The sequence below is a fragment of the Scleropages formosus genome, chromosome 16 (genome assembly GCF_900964775.1).
Source record: "Scleropages formosus chromosome 16, fSclFor1.1, whole genome shotgun sequence".
Taxonomy (NCBI): Eukaryota; Metazoa; Chordata; class Actinopteri; order Osteoglossiformes; family Osteoglossidae; genus Scleropages; species Scleropages formosus.
This window is the reverse complement of record NC_041821.1, coordinates 23,815,617-23,842,752: the sequence shown is the minus strand read 5'-3', so window position 1 is coordinate 23,842,752 and position 27,136 is coordinate 23,815,617. Positions and strand designations below refer to the sequence as shown.

General features: G+C 41.8%; 1 protein-coding gene across 13 annotated transcripts in view; it reads left to right on the top strand.

Moving 5' to 3' along the window:
• Window positions 1-27,136, top strand: part of dtna (dystrobrevin, alpha) — a 105,474-nt gene that overhangs the window by 7,560 nt on the left and 70,778 nt on the right. For 4 of the 13 annotated variants that reach the window (XM_018750901.2, XM_018750903.2, XM_018750897.2 and 1 more), the window contains exons 1-2: window positions 5,012-5,306; window positions 26,573-26,640. In XM_018750901.2, the coding sequence (XP_018606417.1) occupies window positions 5,290-5,306; window positions 26,573-26,640 (85 nt within the window). In that variant the 5' untranslated portion in view covers window positions 5,012-5,289. Of the gene's footprint in view, window positions 1-5,011; window positions 5,307-26,572; window positions 26,641-27,136 lie in introns of those variants that run through there. The other 9 variants (XM_018750911.2, XM_018750909.2, XM_018750908.1 and 6 more) reach the window with 3 other exon arrangements.

Sequence of the window (27,136 nt, the reverse complement as noted above, 5' to 3'; positions counted from 1 at the left end):
CCGGCAACCCAAAGATGTGGAACACGTTCTGGAAGAGCTGTTCGGCCGTGGCTAGAGCAGTGGGGAGTTCGGGCAATGGGATTAGACGATAGGCCTTGGAAAACCGGTCTAAGACTACCAGGATCACGGTGTTACTGGTGGATTGAGGTAGGTCGGTCAGGAAATCCACTGCCACCTGGGACCAGATTTGGGATGGCACTGGGAGTGGCTCTAACAACTCTGCGGGCTTTTGGTTAGGGGTTTTGGCCTGGGCACAAATCTCGCACGCCCCCACAAACTCTTGTACGTCCTCATGAAAGGAAGGCCACCAGTACCTCTTTTCTTGTAAGGAGAGGGTTTGTCGACTCCCAGGGTGGCTGGCTGCTGCGACGCCATGTACCCAGTGGAGCAGCTGGGATCACATCCTTGAGGGGATGTACTCCTTGCCCTCGGGGGTGTCTGCTGGAGCTGGGTCCTCCGCTTGGGCCTTCTGGAGATTCTGCGTGAACAGCCACTGCACAGGTGCCACAAAGTGCAAGCTGGGTAAGATGGTCTCTGGCGAGGCAGGGGCCTCGTCTCTGTCGTAGAGCCTGGACAAGGCATTGGCCTTAGTGTTCTTTGACCCTGAGCGATACAAGATGTTGAACCATAACCTGGTAAAAGAAGAGAGCCCAATAGGCTTGTCGTGGGTTTTGCTGACAGGCTGTTCTGAGTATTCCAGGTTCCGGTGGTCCATAAGGACCATGAATGGGTCAGTGGCCCCCTCCAACCAGTGCTTCCATTTCTCCAAGGCCAGTTTGCTGGTCAGTATCTTCTGATTTCTGATATGGTAGTTGATCTCGGTGGGTGACAGCTTACGGGAGAAGTACGCATACAGGTGGAACTTTTCTGGGGTCCCCTGTCTTTGCAGTGGGACTGCCCCTACATCCACAGTTGAGGTATCCACCTCGACAATGAAAGACAACAAAGGATCAGAGTGCCTGAGTACCAGGGCAGTTGTGAACTGCTGTTTCAGTTCCTGGAGTGCCTCCAGGGCCTCTGGCTGCCAGACGAGCCTGGTCCCCTTTCCCCTGAGGAGAGAGATGAGGGGAGCAGCAATGCTACTAAAGCCGCAAATGAAACGACGGTAGAAATGTGCAAACCCTAAGAACCTCTGTAGTGCCTTTATGGAGATCGGGTGGGGCTAATCGAGTGCTACCTGGACCTTAGCCGGGTCCATTGCCACCCCCATCTGGAATAAGAATGAAGCTCAGGAAGGCCACACATTCTTGGTGGAAAAGATACTTTTCACCCTTGACAAAGAGGCTGTTCTCTAATAGGTGGCCAGAAACCTGTCTTGCATGTCCTATATGTTTTGCCATGGAGCGTGAGAACATTAAAATATCGTCCAGGTACTCAAGGACACATTTGTTCACCCAATCCCCCAACACATGGTGAACAAATGCCTGAAAAAAGGAAGGAGCATTAGTTTACTCGAATGGCATAATCCGATATTCATAGTGACCCAGGGCGGTTCTAAATGCAGTTTTCCACTCGTCCCCCTCCCGGATGTGGATCAGGTTGTATGTTCTACATAGGTCCAATTTGATAAAAACTCGCACTCCGTGGACCTGTTCCAGCGCCGCCGTGATCATATGCAAGGGATGGAGGTATTTCACAGTGACATCATTGAGACAACGGTAATCAATCCAAGGACGCAGCCTGCTGTCTTTTTTTCCACCCTACAAAAAAGAAGCCCGCAGAGGCCGGCAAGGTCGAAGGTTGAATGATGCCTGAGGCTAAGGCTTCGGTCACACGGTACACACAGTACACACGGCTGGTGTGGAGGCAGGGCGGATGCTCGGGCCTTACTCTCTCGGCAGAGCCAGAAGCTGTGTGGACCCATGGCTCTTGATAGAGGTGGTTCTACAGAGTAGGGACAAGCACTGCTCTCCCCAGGAAACCAGCTCTCCTGTGTTCCAGGAGCACACAGGGTTGTGTAGGACCAGCCAGCTGTATCCCATGATAATTAGGTTGTCGGGGGACTTAAGAAAAAAGGAGAGAGCCTCCTTGTGGCAGGCCCCTACCTGAAGCCCTAGTACGTTGGTACGGGAATCCACTATGCCCTTCTCAGCCTTTCTCCATGAAGTACACTGTTTCGTAATCCCACAGTTCCGTGTGGGAATGTTGTGCTAGTTCACAAAATTGATGTCCATGAAGCCGCTGACCGCTCTGGGGTCTACAAACACGCACGATTATCTGGTTGGCTCCCCCTCCCCAAGACAGGACAATCAGAATGGTTTGTTGTGTGGCCAGATGGAAGGGGTCACTCGCCAAAGGTTGCATTTGGGGGGGCTCCTGTGGTTGGCCTCTCAGTTGCTCAGAAGTAGCTTGAACTGCGGCAGTAGAGGCAAAGGCCCTCTTGGAGGCATTGCTGTCTCTCAGTAGGGGGGTCACGCATCCTTGACCGATCCGCAAGGGTGTCAGGGCATCAAAGAGATAGCCAGGGTCCTTTGCAGTCGCCCAGGAATGTTGCAGGCACTCATGGGCCAGGTTGTTCAGGGCAGTGGCGTTCTATATGTACTTGTCCAGGGTCCAGTCTTTGCCCCAGTAAGCGAGCTCTGCTTGGAAAGAGGTATTCAGACCCTGGACGAAGCATGTTAGTAGTGTTGCTGGATTGAACTGTGTGGCTGCAGCGAGGATGCAGGGTCAGCAGGCGATGGTTTGCAGTCTTACCAGCAGAGGGGTGTTTAAAAAACAGCCTCAAACTTCATCCTAAAATGTTTGTCTGATTTGGGTTTGCAGCACCTCCAAACAGCTGTAGCCCAGGCTAGGATGGGGCCCATCAGTAGCGGCACTAAGTAAGTTATCCAGCTGGCATCAGTATGATAGACCTGTGGCCAACTTGAGAACACCAGTTCACACTGAAGCAGAAAACCTTTACATTGTTCCGGGTTGCCATGGGTTTGGGTGTGGCCAGCCAGGAGTGTTGCTGGGATGGGGACGATGCCTGGTTATGACGCGGGATCTGACACAGGAGCCTGTGTCATTTTAGTCTTTGGTTTCTCTTTCTGTCAGAACAGACGTAGGAACTCCTGTAGGGAGCTGGATAGTTGTTTCAGCATCTGCTCATAGGCTCCAAGGGCTGCTCCGGGGGCAGAGACGACCTGCTGCACTGGTTCAATCTCTGCTGGGTCCATGTTGTAGGCGGAATCTTCTGTCATGCGGAACAGAGGACATGGAGGAGGCTAGACCCAAATGTAGGATCGTTTATTCTGTATTAAGGGATCAGCCTTGTTCTCATGGTCAAAAACAGGGAAATGGTAGGTCAATCAGACAACAAACATAGCAGAAGCGAGGATCCAATGTCATGGTCAAGGCAGAACACAAGTGGTCATAACTAGGGTATGATGAGTGACAGAACTTGGGATCAGCAAAGCAAGGAAGGTTTGTGAGCATAGAGGGGACAGTTGTCTCAAGTGAGATTCCACAACTGGGAAGTGGTCGAGTGGAGGTTTTTAGAGCTAAGTGTTCCAATTGAAATGAGATGCTCAACTGGAGCCAGGTGCTGCTGGTTAAGGTGTGGGTTTGGTCGTGACACTGAATATTTTTAGTTGTAGCTGTATCCGAAATTTTCATTGAACTTTAATTGTAAATATAGTACTCTGCAAAAGATTTAGACACTTAGGAAAAAAGCTGTAAAGTGAGAATGCTTCCAAAAATAATGCCATTAATTAATACATTTCCTACAAAGCATAGTAACCATCCATCATCAACAACTGCTTGGCGTGGCGGGCTTGGCCGGGTCCCACTTGCTGGTGGGTCTGGGGTTTGAGTCCTGCTTGGGGTGCCTTGTGATGGACTGGCATCCTGTCCTGGGTGTGTCCCCTCCCCATCCAGCCTTGCGCCCTCTGTTGCTGGGTTAGGCTCCGGTTCGCCTCAGCCCCACTTGGGATAAATGGTTTCAGACTGTGTGTGTACTTTCTTTCTTTAACCACATACAAAACCCTTACTGTAATACTATAACTTTTTGCCAAACGAATGCTTTGAAATCTAAAATATGCTCTTTCCCATTGACACTAATGCAGAAGACATTAAATAATTGTCTAAAACAAACATTTTTGTGAAATATCTAAGTGCCTAAGACTTTTGCACAGTACTGTAAATAATTGTATTATTAAGCTTTCATTATCTTTTGCAGGTAATAAAGTTGGTTAGGTTTATGTTTAGCAAATTGGTCAGCAACTGAAATTGAATGTAAGGTTGTGGGGAAGACTTTTTTTTCAGTCATTTTAAATTAATTTTAAATTGAAGGTAGTAAAAAAAAATTATGTACTGCAACAGGAGTCCCTTTCAAAGGTGTACCTTGCCTCCCACTATGTGCTTCCAGGGTTGGCTCTGGACCACCATGTGATTATTGATAATAGATCAATATTATTTGTCAAAGTAGTAAGTGCGACAAAAAGGAAAGCCGCTCACATGTGTCTGAATTGTTTTAGTGAAGGTATTAAGGAATATAAATCAACAAGTGAACAAAGTAAATTCTGTCAGCTGCATTCAGTCCAAACATCTGCTGAACAGCTGATTAGCCTAACAGTGTGAATTTGAAAATACAACAGTTGTACAGGTGAAACCCTATTTAAGGCAGATGTGCTCTCTGTTGAACTTGATCCAGTGCCATATCAATCAACAGGATGTGAATTGACATACCCATGCTTCCCCCAGGGGGGTAAAAATAGAAGTAGAAGCACATATGCAGAATTCACTCTCCTGGTTGAAGGTATTTGTACAAGCTGAGGTGACAGATAAAGGTTGTTGTCTAAGGTTTTCATTTGTGCCAAAGTGCAGTTTGGTCACTTTTGGGTGAATTTATAGACAGGGTTAAGGCTGACAATTAAAAATTATCAAGGCATGTTTAAATCATTGCCAAAGCTGAAATAGAAGTATACATATTTCCACAATGAGTGATGATTTCTTTTCTCATATAATATTTCCAGAGTGTAATAAGATGGAAGTCCCACATTCTGCATTGCTCCTTGAGACTGGCTGATAGACTTGTAGGACGACGTATGCTGAGTGCTGGGTGGGCGCCAGGGGTCTTGTCATTGGAGCTGTACTCTGATTGGAGGGGCAACATGTCCTGGGTCTGAAAATCACAGAAGGAATGCTGAGTATCTCACAGCAGGTTAAAGATAGAGGCAAGTAAAGATCCAGCCTGTTTCTAATTTTATGTCTGCTGCTGTGCAGAAAGCAGGGGCTTTAAAGCGACGCTGTTACTGGGGGTACATTTGGACTTGTTCAGTAAGACGGACGTGCTGAGAAGGACCGAGGATGGTGCACCCTGAAGGGTACGTGCCAATGGAAAAAAGTTTGTGTCGCCAAGTGTTGAGGCTCAACAGTATTTCCTTTTCTATTTGACAGACCTTCACTCTATTAATTATTATTATTATTTGCAAAGTAGCTGAGCAGGATTTCAGTTTATCATGTACCTGTGTTTTAAATAATTTTAATATAACAGATTTTTCAAAATTTGGATAAAGGATTAATGTCATGTCACTTGATACAGCTACATAATTAGACACATTCAGCTGTATAGATGGTATACAATTATACAAATGGTATATAAGTGTAAATGTTTAACCAGTAGAAATTTGCAGTTCACAATTGGTAAATTGTATTATGTATTAATTAGTATTTTTTAAATAGTAAGAATCATATGCTACAGCAGCATTACTGTTTTAGTGTAGAGAATGTGACGGTGGTCATTGTGTGTCCATTTCTAATAGATCCTAGCCATTTGAATGCAGTTTTCCTCTCTGGACTGTAAGGCACAGTCCTATAATTGGATTATGAATCACTTGGCACTCAATTATTTCTTTTTTAAACAAAGGGACTAAATGAGGGTTAATAAAATCCATGATGTGCAATTAGCTGTCAGAGATTAAAGATTTGTGACAGGTGTCATGAAGTTCCCTTGAGCTGCCACTTTTTTAAGTGACTCTTGTTTGCTGGAAAACCCTGTGGTCAGAGGGATGTGTAAACAGCTTTAGTAAGCTTACACATTAAATTCAACAGAAAGATTAATATGTACTTTCTATAATGTATTGTAAATATATAGTAATATTTATTAGTAAGCATATAGTAGATATTCATTATAAAACATGTCAAATGTATTATTTATTATAAAATGAAGGGTTAGTGGAAACACAAAGGTGTAGATAGTGAGGAGTCTGGAAAAGTGCTGTGTAGAAAGGAGAATGAGTGTCGATAAAGGAGGAAAGAATAGAGAAGAGAGTTGGAATAGGTTATTACAGAAGGGGGCAAGCAGAAGAGGGTGATTGACTTCAAAAAAGTTTTTTGTTTCTCTAGTTAGTTGCATTGCCACCATATGAAAATTTTGTTTCAGTTCTCATTCTCCTGGCAGACACTTGGTTGTGCTGTCCCTGATGAAAAACTCTGTATTTACTCTTATTCTGATGGCAACTCTACTGCAATAGCACCAAATTCTTTCTCATTCTTCTCCTCTCAATAGCAAACACAGTCACCCCCTTATTTTCCCCCTAAGTCTCCCCAGTGGTTGAACAGTTACATTTCACATTTCTCCCACAATTCATCTATTTACAATAGACCGATTTCCCACCCAAACTCTCGGTAAGGTGAGTTGTTCCAATATAAAATATTGGCAAAGATCTGGCATTTAAATTGAATCTAGTTTCATAGCTTGTTAGATTGTGCAAATAACTATTAATTTTTAACAAAAAACTAATTGGGTTCAAATTATTGCAGAATTAAATTTAACAGAAAATAATTTTGAAATATGAAATATCTACTTTTAGTACAGTCATTTCCAAAGGCAGCACACTGGTATAGTGAGTAGGCTTTCTGGCTCCCAGTGCATGGGTGGTGCAAGAGAATGTGTGTTCGATCCCTGCTCAGTGTCTCTTGGGTTTGCGTTTTCCCCCTGTGTTTGCGTGGGTTCCCTTCAGGTGCTCTAATTTACTCCCACAATCCAAAGACATGTTTCAGTTTCTGGTGAATTGGTGACACGGATTTGCCTGCAGCCTCAGCCACTGGTTAGTGAGTGCTAGCCCTAAGACCAGACAAATGGTGAGGGTTGATGTCAGGTAGGGCACCTGGTTGTGAAGTCCCTGCTCCAACCATACCTCTAAATGTTGCAGCACTTGGAGATCAAACAGCCAAACCTGTGGTCTCCTGAAAAAATGTGTACTAAAACTGAATACTAGTGGTACAAATATCCCCGAGATATGCCCTTTACAAGAGTGTCATCTATTTTGACTTATTAGGCTTTCTTTGAGTTCACGAGGACTGAACTGTGATTTTGTGTGCCTCTCAGCTGAGTATCAGTACAGTCATATTTACATTTATTCATTTATCGCACACTTGTCTTCGAATGGACATATAAATTATGTAGCATTTTGTTGGCGCCTTTCTCCAAGGTGACTTATGGTGCTATATAAACTACAGTAAACTTATGACAATCATTCACCCATCTATACAGCAGAGCAACCTATCAGAGCATACACTCAACACACACTAACGTACATGCACAAACACACACACATCACCACACACACACATTTTCAGAACCGCTTGTCCCAGACAGGGTCACGGGGAACCGGAGCCTACCCGGTAACACAGGGCGTAAGGCCGGAGGGGGAAGGGGACACACCCAGGACGGGACGCCAGTCCGCCGCAAGGCACCCCAAGGGGGATTCGAACCCCAGAAGAGCAGGACTGTGGTCCAACCCACTGCACCACCGCACCCCTCCACACATCACCCGTTCATTTGAAATACTTGTTTTGGAAGAAAACCCATGAGAACACAGGGAAAAAATGCAAGTTCCACAGAGACTGACTTGGAATTGAACTCATGTCCAGTCACATGATGCTGTCAGACACCTTGTCAGTTTGTTTACTGAGTGTGAATTCATTTGCATTGTTCCAATGAATTTGTTTTGTCATTTCTGTTTTGATTTTTGTATTAAAGGCTTAATTAAAACATGAGCACTGTACATCATATCTATACATGTTGTGTTTGTGAGCATTTAAGGGTACAGTATATAGGAACAGATGAATGAGCACAGATGGACAGACATACGACAGTATTAATAATAAAATAGCCATACAGTATTGTACAATAATTAATGAAGGGAAACTATCTTGTTATGTTGTGTTACGGTAACTGATGTTAACAAAGTAATTGTGCCCACTGTAATGGTATGTAGTGATATTTTAGTATAAATCAGTGTAAAAGGCAGAAACACAATGGTCAGTTGCCCTGCATCAAGGAGGACATTGATAGCTACCTCTGAACTTCCAACAGCAATTCTGCCAGATACCTGGAGCTGGAGCAGTATAGTAGAATTATAGGCACTGGTTACCTGGAAATAAGGTTGAGCTTGTTTGGAAGGGTGAGAGGCTCTGAGGAAGGAAAGAATTAGCTCAGCTTTAGGTCTAATTGGAGTACCCTACAAAGTTTTCAAGCATTGTCCAAAGCTGTTATCTAGGCTCTGGAGGATTCCAAAGGTGATGTGAAGAAGTGGTACTGTTGCACAGCAGTGGAGGTATTCTGATGGCTGTGCATCCCTAAAGAGGAGAACTCAGATATGAGCAACTAGTGCAGTTATCCTTCTGCTCAGTAAAGAGAGCAAGGTATTCTTCTGCATTGTCGTTCAGAGTCTAACAGCACATCCTCAAGAATGCATATAGTGACACACAACACAATGTCTACAGCCGCTTGTCCCAAGCAGGGTCACAGCGAACCGGAGCCTAATCCAACAACACAGGGCTGAGGGGGGAGGGGACACGCACTGGATGGGACGCCAGTCCGCCGCAAGGCACTGCAAGCAGGGTTCAAACCCCAGACCCACCACACAGGAGACCCGTCCAAGCCCGCTGCACCGCCACTGTGCCTCCCAACATGTCAGTTCAAAACGGAGGAATTTCCAGGGTACCATAGTGCCTAGAACATACTGGTTGGTGACACAGTTGATTAGAGAGGCTCCTGAGCACAAAGGGAGACTTGGCAACACTAGGACTAGACCATACAAGTGCTTGCGCTCAATACCACCAGCTAGTGAAAGCGCTTTACAGCAACCTCAAGAACCTCATTCTGGAATACTATAGTAGTTTCACTATAAGGGTCACATCAAGAGAAAAAAAAACATCTGAGTGACATTGGCTGGAGAGGGGAATGATTACAAGGCTGTATTTTTATGTACTATTGTCTTATTTGTGATAGCAATGAACATGCTGGTATAATGGCCAAAGGTTGAGAGTAGAGGTCCATGTATCAAGAATCTTTATGGATAACTTGACAGTGAGGAAAGTGTCTGTCCCAGGATGTTGGTGGATTTTGCAGGGGTTGGAGAAGCTTATCACGTTTTCTAGGCTGAGTTTCTAGCTGTCAAATACCACATGTGTGGTAGTGAGGAAAGGAAGGTCTACTGATGAATTTTGCTTTAGTGTAAGGAGTGCACTGATTTCATACATCTTCAAGAAGCCAGTGAAAAGCCTAGATAGGTGATCTGGTAGTGGCTTGAGGGGTACAATGGTGATTAAGACAACTGTCATTCTGCCACAAACTTCCTGGCTGCTTATGGTTTGAAGTTCTAGTATTGACAGTTGTGGCTTTCAAGAGAAAATTAGCTGTGTACCCCCTCAGGTGGCTTTGTGTTTTTGAAAGCTTGAGGAGCATTGCCCTGTAAAGGCAAAGTAACAAGCATAAGTTACCCTTTAGGAGCCTCGAGGAGGAGTTTACAGTAACATAGGCAAGGAAGGTGGAGCATACTGGCTTCAGTGAAGCAAGTGGAGTTCTGGCTTCATCATAGCCTGAATACACAGTATTCAGTTCAATTCCTTTTATTTTTATAGAGCGCTCTTCTCACGTAGTGACACAGAGCGCTTTAACACAGGCATAAGGCATGAAAAACAAATACATCAGAGAAGAAACAAAGAAGACAGTTGACTAATGACTACTATAATATAGTACTTTTATTGAGCTTATAGGTATGCCTACTGGCCACGGAGGGAAGGAACAAAAACTCCCAGTTGAAAGTTGAAGGAGAAAAAACCTCTGGGGGTCCAACAGCCAGTGATTGCACACCCCTCCTGGGCATTCTAGATTAAGTAACAATTCTAAGCCAGTTAACAAGTAACAATGATATTGTTGCTATATGGTATCTTGAATCCCCAGCTCAGCATGGAACATCTTGGTAGTTGCTCATCATCTTCAGTCAGCATGGGATTGGTCTGTCACCACTGGCCAGCCTCCTCAGGTCTTATGTAGCGTGGTAGTGCTCAACAAGAAGAAAGAACAGGGTTAGTAATTTGTAACTTAAGTCAATTTAATATGCATATCTATAAAGGCGGTAAAAACAACCAAGGCAAGTGGAATTACATTTCGAGGTGGAATGCCTGAGTGAACATGTAAGTCTTTAGTCTGGATTTGAAAACAAAAACAGACGGGGCATTTTTAACAGTAACTGGTAGACTATTCCACAGTTTAGGTACGCTGTAACTAAAGGCGCGACCTCCTACTGAGGTCTTATTGATCACAGGTACTTTAAAGTAACCTGCATCCAATGAATGAAGATATCATCCAGGGATATAAGAATCAGTGATCTCACAAAGCTAAGCCAGAGCAATGCCATGTACTGCCTTATTGGTCAAAAGTAGGATTTTATAATCAACTCTAAATGCGACCGGGTGCCAATGTAACGGTTTAAGTACCGGTGTTATATGGTCGTACTTCCTAGTTCTAATGACAGTTCTTGCAGCGGCATTTTGTACCAATTGTAGCTTGGATACAGTCTGATACAGACAACCCGACAATAACGCATTACAATAGTCCAGCCTGCTTGAAATAAAAGCATGAATCAGTTTCTCAGCATCCTGTCGACATAGGAATCGCCGTAATTTAGCTATGTTTCTTAACTGAAGGAAGCACGAGTTAATCAAAGCATTTACATGCGATAGAAATGACAGCTTCCCATCCAACAGGATACCCAAATCCTTCACACAATCCATACTCTTGAAGGTAATACCATTTGTTGTAAAGATTGACGTGATTATGTCAAGAGTTTTGGCATCACCACCCACCACCAGTACCTCTGTTTTCCTGGCTTGTAGAGATAAAAAAAAATTTTACTCATCCAGAATTTTATACCGGTAAAACAATTTGCTAAAGACACCACACGTGATGGATCATTATCGGGCTTAAACGGTACATATAGCTGTGTCTTATCAGCATACGAATGGAAATTCACATTGTGTTTGCAAATAATGTCACCCAATGGTAACATATAGAGTGAGAACAGTAATGGCCCCATCACAGAGCCCTGTGGCACACCATACTGAACCGTAGTTGAGATGGAGGGGGTGCAGTCATCAGATTTCAGTACAGATTGTTCACGGTTAGCTAAATAAGAGTCAAACCACTTCAGAACGGTATCTCTTAGGCCAACCAGGTTTTCAAGTCTGCTCAGTGGAATACTATGGTCTATAGTGTTGAATGCAGTACTTAAGTCCAGTAACATAAGAATTGAGATCTGACCAGCATCAGAAGAGGTGAGAATACCATTAACAACACGTGTGAGCGCCATTTCAGTGCTGTGACCAGTGCGGAAACCAGACTGAATTTTTTCAAATATATTATGATGATTAAGATACTTTGCAATCTGGGAAGCTACGATCTTTTCTAAAACTTTGGATAAGAATGGTAGATTGGAGATGGGTCTATAATTACATGGGTTATTACAATCCAGATCTGATTTCTTTAGTAGAGGTCTAATAACAGCGATTTTAAAAGCTTTTGGAACACAGCCATGTAGTAATGACATATTAACAATATTAACAATAGGTTCTGCAAGCACGGAAACTGCGGCTTTCAGTAATTTAGTGGGGATTAGGTCTAAAGGACAGGTAGTACCTTTCATAGAGCGAATTAGCATGGTCATTTCCTCTACAGTTATTTCGTTGAACCTACTGAGATGGTGTGGACAACTAATATTATCATCGTCAGAAGCTTATACTGGATAAAACTGAACTAAAGGGCATTATGGATTTGCAGATATTCTCTAATCTATTATTGAAAAATGACATAAATTCATCATTAATAGTGGTAGAAGAAATACATTGTTTGTGTTTACCAGTTAAGTAAGCGATGGTATTAACTGGAAGTGAGGGTTCTTCTGATTTTCATTAATTAACTTTGCGTAGTATTCGGATCTGGCATGAAAAATTGCTTTTTTATATTTTTTTTAAGCAGTCGGACCAAGCAACATAATAAACATTTAGTTTAGTTGAACGCCATTTACACTCTAATTTATAACATTCTAACTTTATTGCACGAGTTGATTCGTTGAACCGTGATGAGTTTCGTACAGTTTAAATAAGTTTAGTGTTTGGTGGAGCCACAGAGTCTAGGGCAAATTTTACCACCGAATTATAATCAAAAGCCATTTGATCAATATCTATGCTCGTTCCAAAATCAGAGCTTCTGGTATAATCAACAAATTTAGCAGTAGTATTTTCATCAGTATGTCGCGTGACTTTGGTCTTACTGTGGTTGGACGGCACCAGCAGGTATAGATCAAAGGTTAACAGGTAATGATCGGAAATAGCCTCGTTTAAAGGAATAATATTAACATGATGAACATCTACCCCGTATGTTACGATGAGATCGAGCCTATGGTTACGGGAATAAGTAGGACTGGTAACAACTTGAGTAAAACTGACAGAGTTTAAGAGAGACATGAAACTATTAGCAAGAGCATCCGATGACACGTCTATATGGATACTGAAATCACCCATCAGGATCATTATTTTGTCATGAATAATGACTAAATCGGTTATAAAGTTACTAAATTCCTTGAGAAAAGAGGAGTTCGGTACAGGTGGACAGTAGATAAGGAATATAATTATATTGGGTTTTGACATGAAATCTATCTGTAGAACTTCAAATGAGGTAAAACAACCCAACAATAAAGCATTACAGTAATCCAGCCTGCTGGTAACAAAGGCATGAACCAGTTTCTCAGAATCTTGTCTACACAGGAATTGCTGCAATTTAGCTATATTTCTTAACTGAAGGAAGCACGACTTAGTCAAAGCATTTACATGCGATAGAAATGACAGCTTTCCATCCAGCAGGACACCCAAATCCTTGACACAATCTGTACGCTTGAAGCTAATACCATTTGTTGTAAAGATTGGCATGATTATATCGAGAGTTTTGGCGGCTGTTTAACACTGCTGGTAATGATTGTCATTACCACCAACATTCATCATCATAGTCGACACAGCATTATCGGCCAGAGAACAGACAGGAGTCTCCATGTCGGACACACGTGCGCGTGGGAAACACTTCACCTTTACACTTCGATCCCCAGGCCGCCGAACCTTAACATTTTGGATAGCCGAATCCCCCAAAATAAGCACATTATTATTATTATTATTATTATTATTATTATTATTATTATTATTATTATTAGGTAAACTGCTTAGAGCCGAATATCTATTTTGGGTTTGATTGAGAGAACCCGAGGCTTAGGCTCTGCTTTATTCAACGTAATCCGAACAGTAACCCAGTCGCCATGAAAGCGCTTCGGGGTACCCAGCTTCTCATTAGCTGTACTGGAGCCTGTAAGTGTCGATGCTGAGTTTGACACTACGGAGGCATCGGGACACACCGAGTCCAACCAACTCTCCGTTTCTCAGATAGAAATCAAATTCTTAATGCGCTCTTCTAAATCACGGACCTTCGGCACCGATGCCTTATTTGTCACGCATTTCGAGCAAATGAAATGTTCAATGATGTCAGCAGGTGCAACTAAGAAATACATATTACATGATACACAACACACAGGTGTGCCGTCAGATGATGCATTAAGGATGGAACTTACGTCAAACAGGGACTCCATTCTTTCGAAAGACGCTGTCTCGGTTACCGGTGTTCGACTCCTTGCTCTGCCTCGCTCTAGATGCTCTGCCTCGCTCTGGACAGTAACACCTGAGAGGGCTGGTTCGGGAAATGTTCCATCACAGCGATATGACAAGGTTCATCGGAAGCAGAAACAGAATCAGGAGTACAACATGGAAGGAAGAATGATTGGCAAGGATAGAGTGAATACGACAGTAGGGAGCATCAAATGATGGGAAAAGCTTGGGGAAAAAAAAGATGTTGTGGGCAGACACTCTGGAAGGCAGAGTATAAGTTCTTGTACCAGACGTTATAATGTGCAGCCTAGTCTGTAACCTGTAGTTCCAGGGAAAAGTTGATTCACTATCATGCCTATTGTGGTTGAAAAGAGCATCATTGGAGCACTTCCTCACTAGTTGCACAAGAGCACTAAGTGAGGATCAGTGTCACTGGTGCTATGAACAGGTGTTTGAGACTTTGGCAGAATTTTTACAGTATAGAATTACTTTTAAGTTTTTTCCTCTTTTCATTTTGTAGATGCTTTCCTTCAAAGTGATGTACATTTGAGAAAAAAATACAAAGAGTGCATTACATCAACAGAAACCGCGATTTGGATGTAGACAGGTCATTTTAGAGTACAGTTAATTTGTCACATACTGCCACTATAAGAATCAGTGTGCATCACATGCATAGCTGCATAAGGGTTTGTCTATTATTCAACAAATTGTTATTTAAAAATGAAACCTAAACACTTATACCTTTCTCATGCACTTATGAGATCCAGGGTGAAGTGAGTCCAAAGGAGGTATATATGATATATTATTCAAATAAGTTGTCTGAAGTGTTTTTTACATCACCTTTTTTGAATATTGTCACTAGTAAATTTCATAGCCTTGTCCTTTGCACATGAGAGATTTCAGGTATAGCTAAGAGTACATATATTCACTTAAACTGTTTTGCAAGCCTAGTGGAGGAAAAGGTTTTAATACAGTGTCAAAATTATGTGCTCTGTTATCTAATGATATTAAGGGTTGGGCTTGGGTTTTACAATCCCATCAGAATGTACTCATTGCTGGAATGAAAAAGGGGACAGCACTATCAAACCTAGCAAATTCAATTTGCGAGAAATTAGTTTTGTCATTTTTTTTCTTAAATGATCAGCTCTTCCGCCACACAACTTTTTTTTAACTGAAAGTTTTAGCTTGTTTTACTTTTATATGTAGGATATTAATATAGAACTGAACCATTTTTATTTACTTCATGTAATTACTTCCCTTCCTCTTGGCAAATCAAGTTCAAGATTAAGATCAAGTTGTGTTTCATACTGTATATCCTTCTCTTGTTATGTTCTCTACTGCTGCAGGATACATTTATGGCTTTATGTGCTCAGTAGGGGTTTCTTTCATTGCTACAGGAAGAGAAGGGAAGTGCAGATTGATCATTAGTGGACAGACTGTCCCTTTCTATGATTTGCTGTTAGTGCTTATGATGCAGAAATCCCTGTGCATTCCACCGGCACATTCCTCCCATTGGCACGTGTTAACAATCCTATTATTTCTCTGTGTAAACAGGGCTGGACGGTCTACTGAACTTGTTTTTCACTTATCCACATGGCTTAGTCACGTATACCTTACTGTGATGGAACGTAAAGACACCACAAACTCTCAGAACTTATTTGAAAATGAAAAGGAACTTAGCACCAGTAGCAGATAACAGATAAAAAATAGAAACAGTACAATTTACTTGTTCTAAGTTCATGTTTGGTTTGATCGTCGGAATGTGAGACACTAACAAACCATGAGAGTACTTATCTTGTATTGTAAGCATGTCTAGCCTGTCTTTTCGTGTTTAGATGCATTTATCGTATTTTAAGTACTCTTCCACAAAGTGGATTTTTATGGGACATTTGTAAACAGCACAATAAAACTTTCCCTACAGGAAATTTGATGAAAGGACCCTTTCCTAGAAAAATTAACATTTATAAATACATTGGGAGAAAATATTGCACTTGGTTTGTTGTGCTGGAACCGCATTACTTTCATGTAGATTTATGTCATAGATGATGATTTAATTACTTTTATTTAGGCTGTGTTATTTTCAAAGCAAACCTGTGCTTTATGGACCCTTGATGCCCTTCCTCTGACCCCCAAGAGCTCTGTGTGCCCCAGATTCAGAACCATTGCTCTAAACAAAGAAAATAATAATAATTCCCAAAGTGTTCCAGCACCTTTGGTTCATTGACCCATAAAAAAATTGTTCCCATTAGTAAAAGCTGTATTATTGTTATACCAGATACAGGCATAACTCTATGTGAAAGTACTGTTTTCTAACAGTTCACATATTTTGTAATAGGCCCATAGCCTGGAGCTTGATTACAATGAAAATATGTAGAATAGGGGAAACTACCTCAAAGAAAAGAAAATTATTTCTGACATAAACATTAGTTATTTCAAAGAAATTTAGACAAACAATCAAGAGTCCTGTAAAACCTGCAAAAGCAGCTATTTTCTCTGGTGCATTGTAGAAGTGATGAACAGTCCCCTGGCCATAGTGACACCAGATAATAACACAGATTCAAAACAGAATCTGTCTACAATGAGCTGGGTTTAATCAGCACAAAATTTAAGCTTTAAATTTAGCATTCAGCATGTTATGACAGTCTAAGTAATATGATTGATTATACAAGATTTGGTAAATAATAAGTGGGAGTAAGTGCCATAGAGTCAAGGGTTTTCCCAGTATTACACATATGAAATGGGTGTCACAATAAACACTTCCAAAAAGTACAAATGATACCAGTTATACAAGTATTAAAAGTGTTTTGAAAACAGTGGAAGGCTTGGGCTTTGAATCACCTTCATGAAATTCAAGCTTTAAAAATATAATAGATTCTTTAAAAAAAAAATAGAGAAAGCATGCATTTTCAGAATCTTTTTAATAAACTTCTTGTACGGTCAACGACAGACACTGAAAAAATGGGTTTTCTGAACAACTTGCAATGGATAAAATCTATTATTTTTTAATTTAAAAAAAAAAAATAATAAAAATACACACACACACACACACTTTCAGAACCGCTTGTCCCAGATGGGGTCGCAGGGAACTGAAGCCTACCCGGCAACACAGGGTGGAAGGGGACACACCCAGGACGGGCCGCCAGTCCGTCACAAGGCACCCCAAGCGGGACTCGAACCCCAGACCCACCGGAGAGCAGGACTGCGGTCCAACCCACTGCGCCACCACACCCCCATAATAAAAATATTGAAGTTTAAAAAAATTCAAATAAAAAACAATAAAACACACAAAAACAGGCATTTAAAACAATTTTAAAATGTAGAAATAAATGCACACATACAAATGCATGTACACATATACTGGTGTGTGCTCACAAACATTTGCAAAAGCCATGTGTGCAGGGCTATAGCAGCCCGTGGGTCATATCAGCAAATCCCAGCAAGCCTACTGTTTCACCCAAGATCATTGCCTCCCTCACTCAAAGTTTACAATGCAGGCCCTTATTTGCCCCTGTTTTGTAGTGTCATTATCAATTGTGTTTTTTCCTCATTATTTTGAATTAACAATGTCTCCCAAAGTGTTGAAAAGCAGTGAAAAATGTGCAGTCAAGCAGTTAAGGAAAATGCTTTTGTTGAAAGAAAAACTTGATTTGATAGGGAAGCTCTGGAAGTTTTTTAAAAAGTTTTATTTAATTTAAAATGTTTATATTGACTTACATTGTTTTTAGAAACATGCACAAGTGCATATTTATTTACATTTTCATACAATAAAACATTGTGTATCCATATGTGTGCAGTATATGAAACGTTGGGAGCAATGAATTTTCAGAGCAATAGACATTGCCCTCCCCATATAGTCTGTTGTTCTAAGGAAGAACTGTATTGTCATTAATCAGTATGTTTTTGAATGAGGAATCCTCATGTTAATATTGCTTGTTAATGTAGTTCCCTGTTTTAAACATACACATTGACACAAATTCTGTACTTCCAGTGTTGCATTTGTCCATCTAGCTTGTTTAAATGCTTCAGAGTTGTTCCTTTGTAAATGAAAAGCTTTCATATTGAATGCTGGGTCTGTTTAAGGGTTCATTTTTCCTGCAGAAGGCATGTTCAGTCCAGTTTTCTTAATTAGCAGTCATACTATAGTGGAGGGAATTTGGAGTATTTGAATGTGTGGGCTTCCTGTGTCATTATGGGGAACTGAGTTGTCATCTCAAATTACCCAACCCCTTAATCTTATTAGCTGGTTAAATTAAGGTCAGTTAGCTGAAAATGAGTTCTAAATAATTTAAAAAATCAAATTATGTACCATATCTTTTATATATATATACACACACACACACTATCTGAAACTGCTTTGTCCCATATGGGGTCATGGGGAGCCAGAGCCTAACCCAGCAACACAGGCCGCAAGTCTGGAGGGGAGGGTACACATCCAGGACGGGACACCAGTCTGTCACAAGGCACCCCAGGCGGGACTTGAACCCCAGATCCACTGGAGAGCAGGACCCACCCCACCCCTTCTATACACAGACACACACATGCACATACAAAGTGATCATTTATTTACATCATTCAGCAATCTTATTATCACTTACCTCTCAGTTTTGTTAACCACTTGTCCAAGTCAGGGTCATGGCAGTCCAGAGGTCATCCCAGAGGCACAGGGTGCAAGGCTAGTTAGGGTACACCCTGTATAGGATGCCAGTTCAACACAGAGTAATATGTTTTTATCATTTTAAGATCACATTTATATTTAGTTTGTCCAAAAAAGCCATACGAAGTGATCTATATGCGACACAATTTATCAAGCAATGTTTGCTGCCTTTGCTTTTATTTAATCATTCGAGCACAGCACTGGTTTTCAATGGAAACAAATCTGGACAATCCTCAGCAGACTAAGATCTCCCCACAGCTGGGGAAGGGGCACTGGCCATGAAGTGATACAAGTGCAGGGCTGCAGTGCTTCAGCAGAGCTTTGGAAGAAGTTTGTCCCTCTGCAGACTGCAACCTTTTCTTTTGTCTCCCTCAGAGGGCTCCCTGCTCTCCATTTGTGTGGATGCATCAAAGGCTGCTTTGTTTCTGGCATGAGTGTCCTGCTTTCTCAGGTTTGTAATGCGGGAGTTCAAAACAAAGGACAGTCTCCACAGAGGACCATTGTGACCAGCTGGAATGTGACCGGTCTTGGTTTCTGCTCTGCACTGTTGCTGCTGCTAAATGAAAGGCACATAGTTTTGGTTATAGTTGGTCACAAGATAAAACTGTTAAAAGTTACCCTGTTTTACAGTTTGCTGGACTTCCATTATTAGCATTTTACACAATGAACTTTACACAGTGAGACAGCTGATAGTGTAGTGGTTACAGCTGTTGCCTTTGGATTTGAAGGTTGCAGGTTTGAATCATATTTCTGGCTGTAGTACCCTTGAGCAACACACACACAACCTGAAACCCAGTGGCAAACCACAGCCAAACCCAGTAACACAGGGTGCAAGGGGACACACCCAGGATGGGATGCCAGTCTGTCATAAGGCACCCCAAGCAGGACTCAAACCCCAGTCCCACCGGAGAGCGGGACTCAGCCAAACCTGCTATGCCACCGCACCCCCTTTTGAGCAACCTGCTTACTGTCAATTGCTCCAGTGGAATTACTCACCTGTACAAATGGCTAAGTAGTTGTAGGTAGACTAGCATTGCAAGTTGCTTTGAAGAAAATTTTCAGGTAAATGAATTAAAAAAAAATGAACAGGTTACTGTAAGCATAGTAAGTTACTGTTTCATTCCAAACAAATGAATGCTTTCCAATGCCTTCATAATTTGAATCTGTTACAGAGGTGATCAGGTACATGATAATGTTAGATAAGTGAAAGGAAGCACTTATTTATGCTGAAGTGAATGGTTCATCCTACAGTCACCTAGTCCTTTGTCAGGATTATGTTACCTGCCTACAATCAGAGAACAGAAATCCAATCTGAAAAAGTAAGTATTTTATTCAAATGTTAATTTTGAACATACAAGCATTTTTTTCAGTCGGACGATGTTGCCATTAACAGTGTCTGTCTTGTGTGTACCTATTTGGCTTTCATTTTTTTTGTTTTTACCCTCCTTACCATGGCACTAAAGCGTAAATGTGATGCAATGATGGTGATGCATCAAATAAAAGGGAAGCAGTCACGATTGAAACTAAAGTGGAAATAATAAAGCGAAAGATGAAACGCCAACGAACACTGGAAAAACGAACATTAAAGTTTCCTATACTAACCTATACTTTTACTAACGTATTCCAACACCACGCTCCCCTCTCCCATCGTAATCCAGACATACCATGATTTATGAACACTCTTTATCCGAAATTTTGGTATAATGGTTCTTGACTTATGATACCCAATTTTTGATTTATGGAATGGAAAATATTAAGTGAAGCGACTAAAGCGGAAGTTCAGTAATGTACTGTAACGGGTGTATCGGCATCCAGATCCCTTCATCTGCTGGTGTGTTGGGAATGTGAGAGTGGGAATTATGGGAAGTGTTTGAAATTCCACAGGAGTGTCTATTGGCCGTATTGGGTGTGATATTTAATTGAATGATTGCGGAGACAGTAGAGCAATTAGTAGGAACAAATTAGCTGGTGATTTTTCTGGGATATACTTTATACAGTATGCATTTCAGCTGCAGTGCACAGTTTTAGTAAGTTGTTCACAATAAATATGACGTATCCAGTGGATCCCTGCTTAGTTTATTGCACATCCTGTGAAGAACTGATCAACTAAAAAGTCGGAATTATAATGAAGCAGTAAGTATAACAGTATTGTTTAGTGTAACAGTGTAAGCTTTTTATAATGTGCTGAAATTATGGGTTGATAGTTATATACAGTGGTGCTTGAAAGTTTGTGAACCTTTTTAGAATTTTCTGTATTTCTTCATAGAGGGGGTGCGGTGGCGCAGTGGGTTAGACCGCAGTCCTGCTGTCCGGTGGGTCTGGGGTTCGAGTCCCACTTGGGGTGCCTTGCGACGGACTGGCGTCCCGTCCTGGGTGTGTCCCCTTCCCCCTCCGGCCTTACGCCCTGTGTTGCCGGGTAGGCTCCGGTTCCCCGTGACCCCGTAAGGGACAAGCGGTTCTGAAAATGTGTGTGTGTGTGTGTGTGTGTGTATTTCTTCATAAATATGACCAAAACTGTGATTAAACCAGGTTTTCGCAGAAGTCCTAAAACTAGATAAAGAGAACCCAATCAAACAAATTGTAACAAAAACAAAACAAATACAGTATACTTGCTCATTTATTTATTAAGGAAAATTATCCAATGTTACATATCTGTGTGTAGCAAAAGTATGTGAACCTTTGCTTTCAATGCCTGGTGTGATGCCCTTGTGTATCTAAATACCTGTAACTAAATGTTTCCAGTAACTGTTCATCAGTCCTGTACTTCGACTTAGAGGAACTTCAGCCCATTCCTCTTTATAGAACACCTTCAACTCAGGTGTTGGTGGGTTTCCTTACATGATCTCCCCATTTAAGGCCCTTCTACAACATTTCTAGAGGATTAATGTAGGCCTTTGACTTGGCTGTTTCAAAGCATTAACATCCTTCTTTAACCATTCTTTAGTAAAACAACTTGTGTGTTTAGGATCGTTGTCTTTCTGTGTGACCCACTTTCTGACATTTTCTTGTAGAATTTGCTGGTACATTTGAGAATTCATAGCTCCATCAGTGATGGCAAGCCATCCTGGTCCAGAGGCAGCAAAGCAAGCCAAGACCATGATACTGCCACCACCATGTTCCATAGATGGGATAAAGTTCTAATGCCGGAATGCAGTGTTTGCCTTTCGCTAAATATAACGCTTCTCATTCTTCCCAAAAAGTTCTATTTTTGTCTTATTCGTCCATAGAACATTCTTCCATTAGCTTTCTGACATATCCACATGGTTTTTAGCAAACTGTAGATGGGCAGCAATGTTCTTTTCGAAGAGTAGTGGCTTCCTCCTTCTAACCCTGCTATACACACCATTGTTGTTCAGTGTTCTCCTGATGGTGGACCCACAAACACTGACATTAGCTAATGCAAGGGAAACCTTTAGCTCCGTAGACATTACCCTGACTTTCTTTGTGACCTCCCGACTATTACATGCCTTGTTCTTGGTGTGATCTTTGTTAGTTGATCACTCCTAGTAAGGGTAACAATGCTGTTGAATTTACTCCATTTTTACATGATCTGCCTGACAGTGGACTGGTTGGAGTCCAGATTTTTTGAAAATGGTTTTCCAACCTGGTGGACACCAACAACTCTTTTTCTGAGATTTTCAGATATCGCCTTTGTTCAAGTCATGCCACACTTCCACAAACCTGTATTGTGAAGATCAGACTTCAATAGTGAATCCTCAGATTTCTGTCCTTTAATTAAGGCAGGGCCTCCCCCACTCACACCTGATTGTAACACCTGACTCTGATTCCCCCTTCAAATCAAGTAATTATCTGAGAGTTTCACATACTTTTGCCACACACAGATATGTAACGTTGAATCATTTTTTCTCACTAAATGAATGAACTAGTATACACTTTTTGTCTCATTTGTTTAGTTGGGTTCTCTTTTTCTAGTTTTAGGATGCAGATTGTTGTCATGTTGCTGTGCGGATAGACAGACACAATTGGTTGTGTGTTTGTGTAGTTGTCAGTGGTATTTTTATTAATTTGTTCATTAAATTGTATTTTGTGGTTTGTTAGGGTGCATGTTCACCTAAACAGTTCTGTGTTCTGTAGTGTAGAGTGGGCGCGACTCCGTCAATCGATTAATCACATCTATTTGGTTGTTTGTTTTGGTCGCCATTGTTGGGGTAGTTTCGATTTTGCTTAGGAATCTCAGCTAACAGGAATTAGCCTGGTTTAAATAGCAGCTGGTGACCCGTAGCTGCAGTAGCTATGGCATCTTGTTGGTATAAAGACTCGGGATGCAAAGACAAGGGAGTCTACCAGTGGGAGTCTCCCGTGGAAGGCCACCAGCATTGTGGGTCGCGAGGGATGTTGCATAAACCATGTCGACCACCAAAATAGTTCTCTACAGCAACCAAACCGTGCGACATCGCCACCACCAGACACCTGGACTCTCCCACTGCTACAGCAACCTGGTTTATCCTCGCCTGTGAAACCCTCCATGCTGCTTTAATTTCTCCATGGGGTTCTGGAACTGCCAGTTTCCGGTGACAAAGGCTGACTTCATACCAGCCTGCGCCTCCCATCTCTCACTGGACCTCCTGCCCTAACTGAAACCTGGATCACCCCGGACAACCCAGCCACTCCCCCTTCTCTCCTGTAACTACTCCTTCTCTCACACACCTTGCCCCTTCGGCAGAGGTGGAGGCACAGGCTTGCTCATCTGTCTCCAGTGGGAATATTCTGTTCTCGCTCCACCTACATGATCTGTCCTCCTTTGAATGGCATGCTGTCTCTACCACTGCCCCAATCACTCTTGTTGTGGTTGTTCTTTATTGCTTTCCTGGTCCGCTCGGCTGCTTCTTGGATGACCTTGACATCTTGTTGAGCTCTGTCCCAGGGGACAAAACTCTGTTAATTCTCCTGGTGGACAGTCCTTCGATCTCACCCTGTCCCAATCCCCTGCTACTCCCAAAGCAGGCAATCGTCTTGACCTTGTATTTTCCCTAACTGTAGCTGCCCCATCTTCTGTCACTCCGCTGCATGTGTCTGATCACTTCTTCATTTCCTTTCAACCCTGCCTCACCACTAATTCCTTGCCTTTTTCTGCACCCATTTTTACCTTCTGCCACAGCTCAGAAGCTCTCTCACCTTCCTGCTTTGCTTCTGCCATGTTGTCCGCTTTCCCTTCTGTTGCACATTTCTTGGATCTGTCAACAGACGATGCCACTAACACTTTCCTCTCTGCCTTATCTTCCACCCTTGACTCTCTCTGTCCACTATCTTCCAGGCCAGCACTACCCAGTGCCACCCCATGGCTGACTGATATGTTACATGGTAACAGGACCAAACTCCAGGCTGTAGAGCGAAGATTGCGAAAATTCAAGACTCGCTCGGACCTGGATGCCTACAGATTACCCTTTGCTACTTTTCACTCTGCTGTCTCTTCAGCTAAAACTACCTTCTACCACAACAATACAGTGTGCAACTTTTTTTTAAAAAAATCACACAGACTCTTTGCCACCTTCTCATCCCTTCTGTCATCTGCCGCCTCTTCCTCCTTCTTCTCTCATAGCTGATGACTTTGCTTTGTTTTTCAGACAGAAAGTCAAAGCAATCAGTGACAAGTTCTCAGCATCACCCTGCGAAGCTATGCTTTCCAAATTCAAGCCGCTCTCCAAATCGCTCTCCGAAATGTCCGACCTCCTGATATCACACAGAGCCACCACCTGCTCACTTGATCCGATCCCATCGTCACTCCTACTGAACATCTCCCTGCAACTCTCCACCTTCGTCTCTAAGATAAACTCCCTGCTCTCCTTTGGCTGTTTCCCAGCTACCTTCAAAACTGCTCTCATTTCACCTCTGTTAAAGAAACCATCCGTGGACCCCAGTTCGGTCTAAAACTACAGACTAGTCTTCTTCCTCTCCTTCCTGTCTCAAACTCTAGAGCGGGCAGCCTGTGATCAACTATCTGATTTCCTCACCCGGAACCATCTCCTCAATGGATATCAGTCTGGTTTCAAAGTTGGTTACTCCACTGAGATGGCATTCCTGGCGATGTCTGATGCTCTCCAATCAGCTAGAGCTGCCTTCCTTTCCTCAGTCCTCATCCTCCTCGATCTGTCTGCTGCATTCGACACTGTCAACCACCGGATTCTACTCTCCTCTCTTAGTCAGCTTGGGATCAAAGGAGCGGCACTAAGATGGTTTGAGTCCTACCTATCTGACAGATCCTATCAAGTGGTCTGGCGAAACTTGCATTCTTCTCCTCTGCCTCTCTCAACCAGTGTCCTGCAGGGCTTGGTACTGGGTCCTCTTCTCGATCTGCACCTCCTCCCTCAGCCTGGTCATAACCTCCTATGGATTCAAATACCACTGCTATGCTGATGATACCCAGTTCTTCCTCTCCTTTCCATCTGGAGCATCAGACATTTCTGTACGCATTGCTGCCTGCCTGTCAGACATCTTAACCAACTGCTACACCCCAACCAGACCCCTTCGCTCGTCTACTTATGCTCGCTTGGTGGTCCCGCGCACGAAAAGTAAAGCCCGGAGGTTCTCCGTTTTGGCTCTGTTGTGGTGGAATGACCTCCCCCTCTCACTCAGAACTGCTGAAACTCTGTTCAAGAAGTGTCTGAAAACTCACCTTTTCCAGGCTCACTATGCCCATGATCTCTCAAGCTCATGTGTGGTGTAAATGTTCATGCACTGTAACTTTATGATCTTCTCCAGGTAAGCCTTTACACAGCCTCTACTCCTGTATTGTATGTAAATTTTTGTGTACCTTTTTAAAAAAAAAATGTAGGAAGGTTATCAGGATTCATTCATTCTGCATTTTATGTACCTACTCAAGGGTGCTTCAAGTGGAAAGAAACAAACTAGGTTTACTTAAGTATCACATGTCTGCAATCATGTCTCTTTCTCCTAATGTAAGGGAAAAATACACAAATTGTATTTTTGCTGAGATGTATGTCTCTTGGAGAAAAGTGTCTGCTAAATGAATAAATGTTTAAAAAAAAAAATCTGATCATGTTTTACGTCATATCTATACAAAAATAGAGAAAATTTTGAAGGGTTCGCAAACTTTCCAGCACCACTGTACGTGTTTTAAAATGTTCTATTGATATTTGGGAACTGTGTTTTGTGTATGTGGGTGGGCTGGGAGCACACCATTATTTTTCCCAATTTGAAATAATGGTAAATAGGATTTCACTATCCAGAGTTTTGATACCATTTTCAGGAATGGAGTAATTTCGTAAACTGACGGATGCCTGTATTTACAGCTTCCTCAAAGCAGGCTTTCTTGATAGGAAATGGAATAGGCTGCAGTTCTGTTCAAAATTACCCTGGTTTTTGTTGACTTGCTAATGCACTTCTTTCTCATATCCTTTGTTAGGTCTTTTTATTGTTTGTTCAGTGAAACAAATAACCTTAAAATAACAAACCTTTATTTCATTCAAGACATTAAGAAGTAATGTTTCTATAGTTTTAGTAGTTGTTCTTGTAACATACAGTATTTACAGGATATGCATGATACAGCTTCTTCAGATACACCCAACTTAACTCTGCAGGTTGATTTACAGCAAGTTTGAAATTACATACCACCCACTGTATATTGGCAGTTTGACATGCTTTTCTGTCATGCAGCATGGGCCTAAGTTATTAAAAAAATAATCATTTTGTGTTTTGAGAGGACGTGTTTCACTAGTGAGGGACCAACTTCATTGTACATGCTATGTGAATGCTTATTGCTTGAGAGCATTTTCAAATGTAATTAAAAAATAAAGTTACAAAAAATTGAAGCGGGGAGTAGTATGACTCCTTTTATCTCTGGTTACCATATTACTGTGAACATATCTCCCATGGGTCAAAAAAAAGTTCCAGTGAAATCAAAATGATTAAGGTTTATGGGCATTGATTCAATATGGAATGACTGGTATACTGAAAGAAAAATCCATACTGTACAGTTTGGGGCACAGCTTAAAGCTGCCTTTTCAATTTCTTCCTGGACAGATTGACTGAAGACTGTGGGCAAAACGTGGATACCATGGCAGAGAGAAGACAGCTATTTGCAGACATGCGTAAGTGTTGAATGACAAGGTACTTCATCTGTATATGTGTACATTTATACAGTTTAACAATAAATATTTAACCAAGGCTTCCTGCTGTCTAAGAGTGTTTTAATTTTCAGTTTTTTTTTTTTATTACCTTGCTTTTAATCTGTTTTACAGTGACATAAGTTGGAGCAACTCTAAGTACTAAGCACTGTTTAAGAACTCCATGGCTCTGCTTAGAATGTGAAATTTCAAGACATCAGCCTGTTTTTAACCACATAGTAGTAATAGCATCAAATACATCAGATGTATAGATCCAAAGCAGTAATATTCTAAATAAGTTATAAAGCCATGCAGTCTAAAATTTTGTATTAGAACTGTGTTGTAAGTACATTAACAAAATGAAATTGTGTGTTTATGTGCCATTTAAAATACTTAATGGCTCGATGTTTACCTCTCATATACAGTACATTTATTCATTTACCAGGCAGTTTTCTCCAAAGTGACTTCAATAAACTGTACG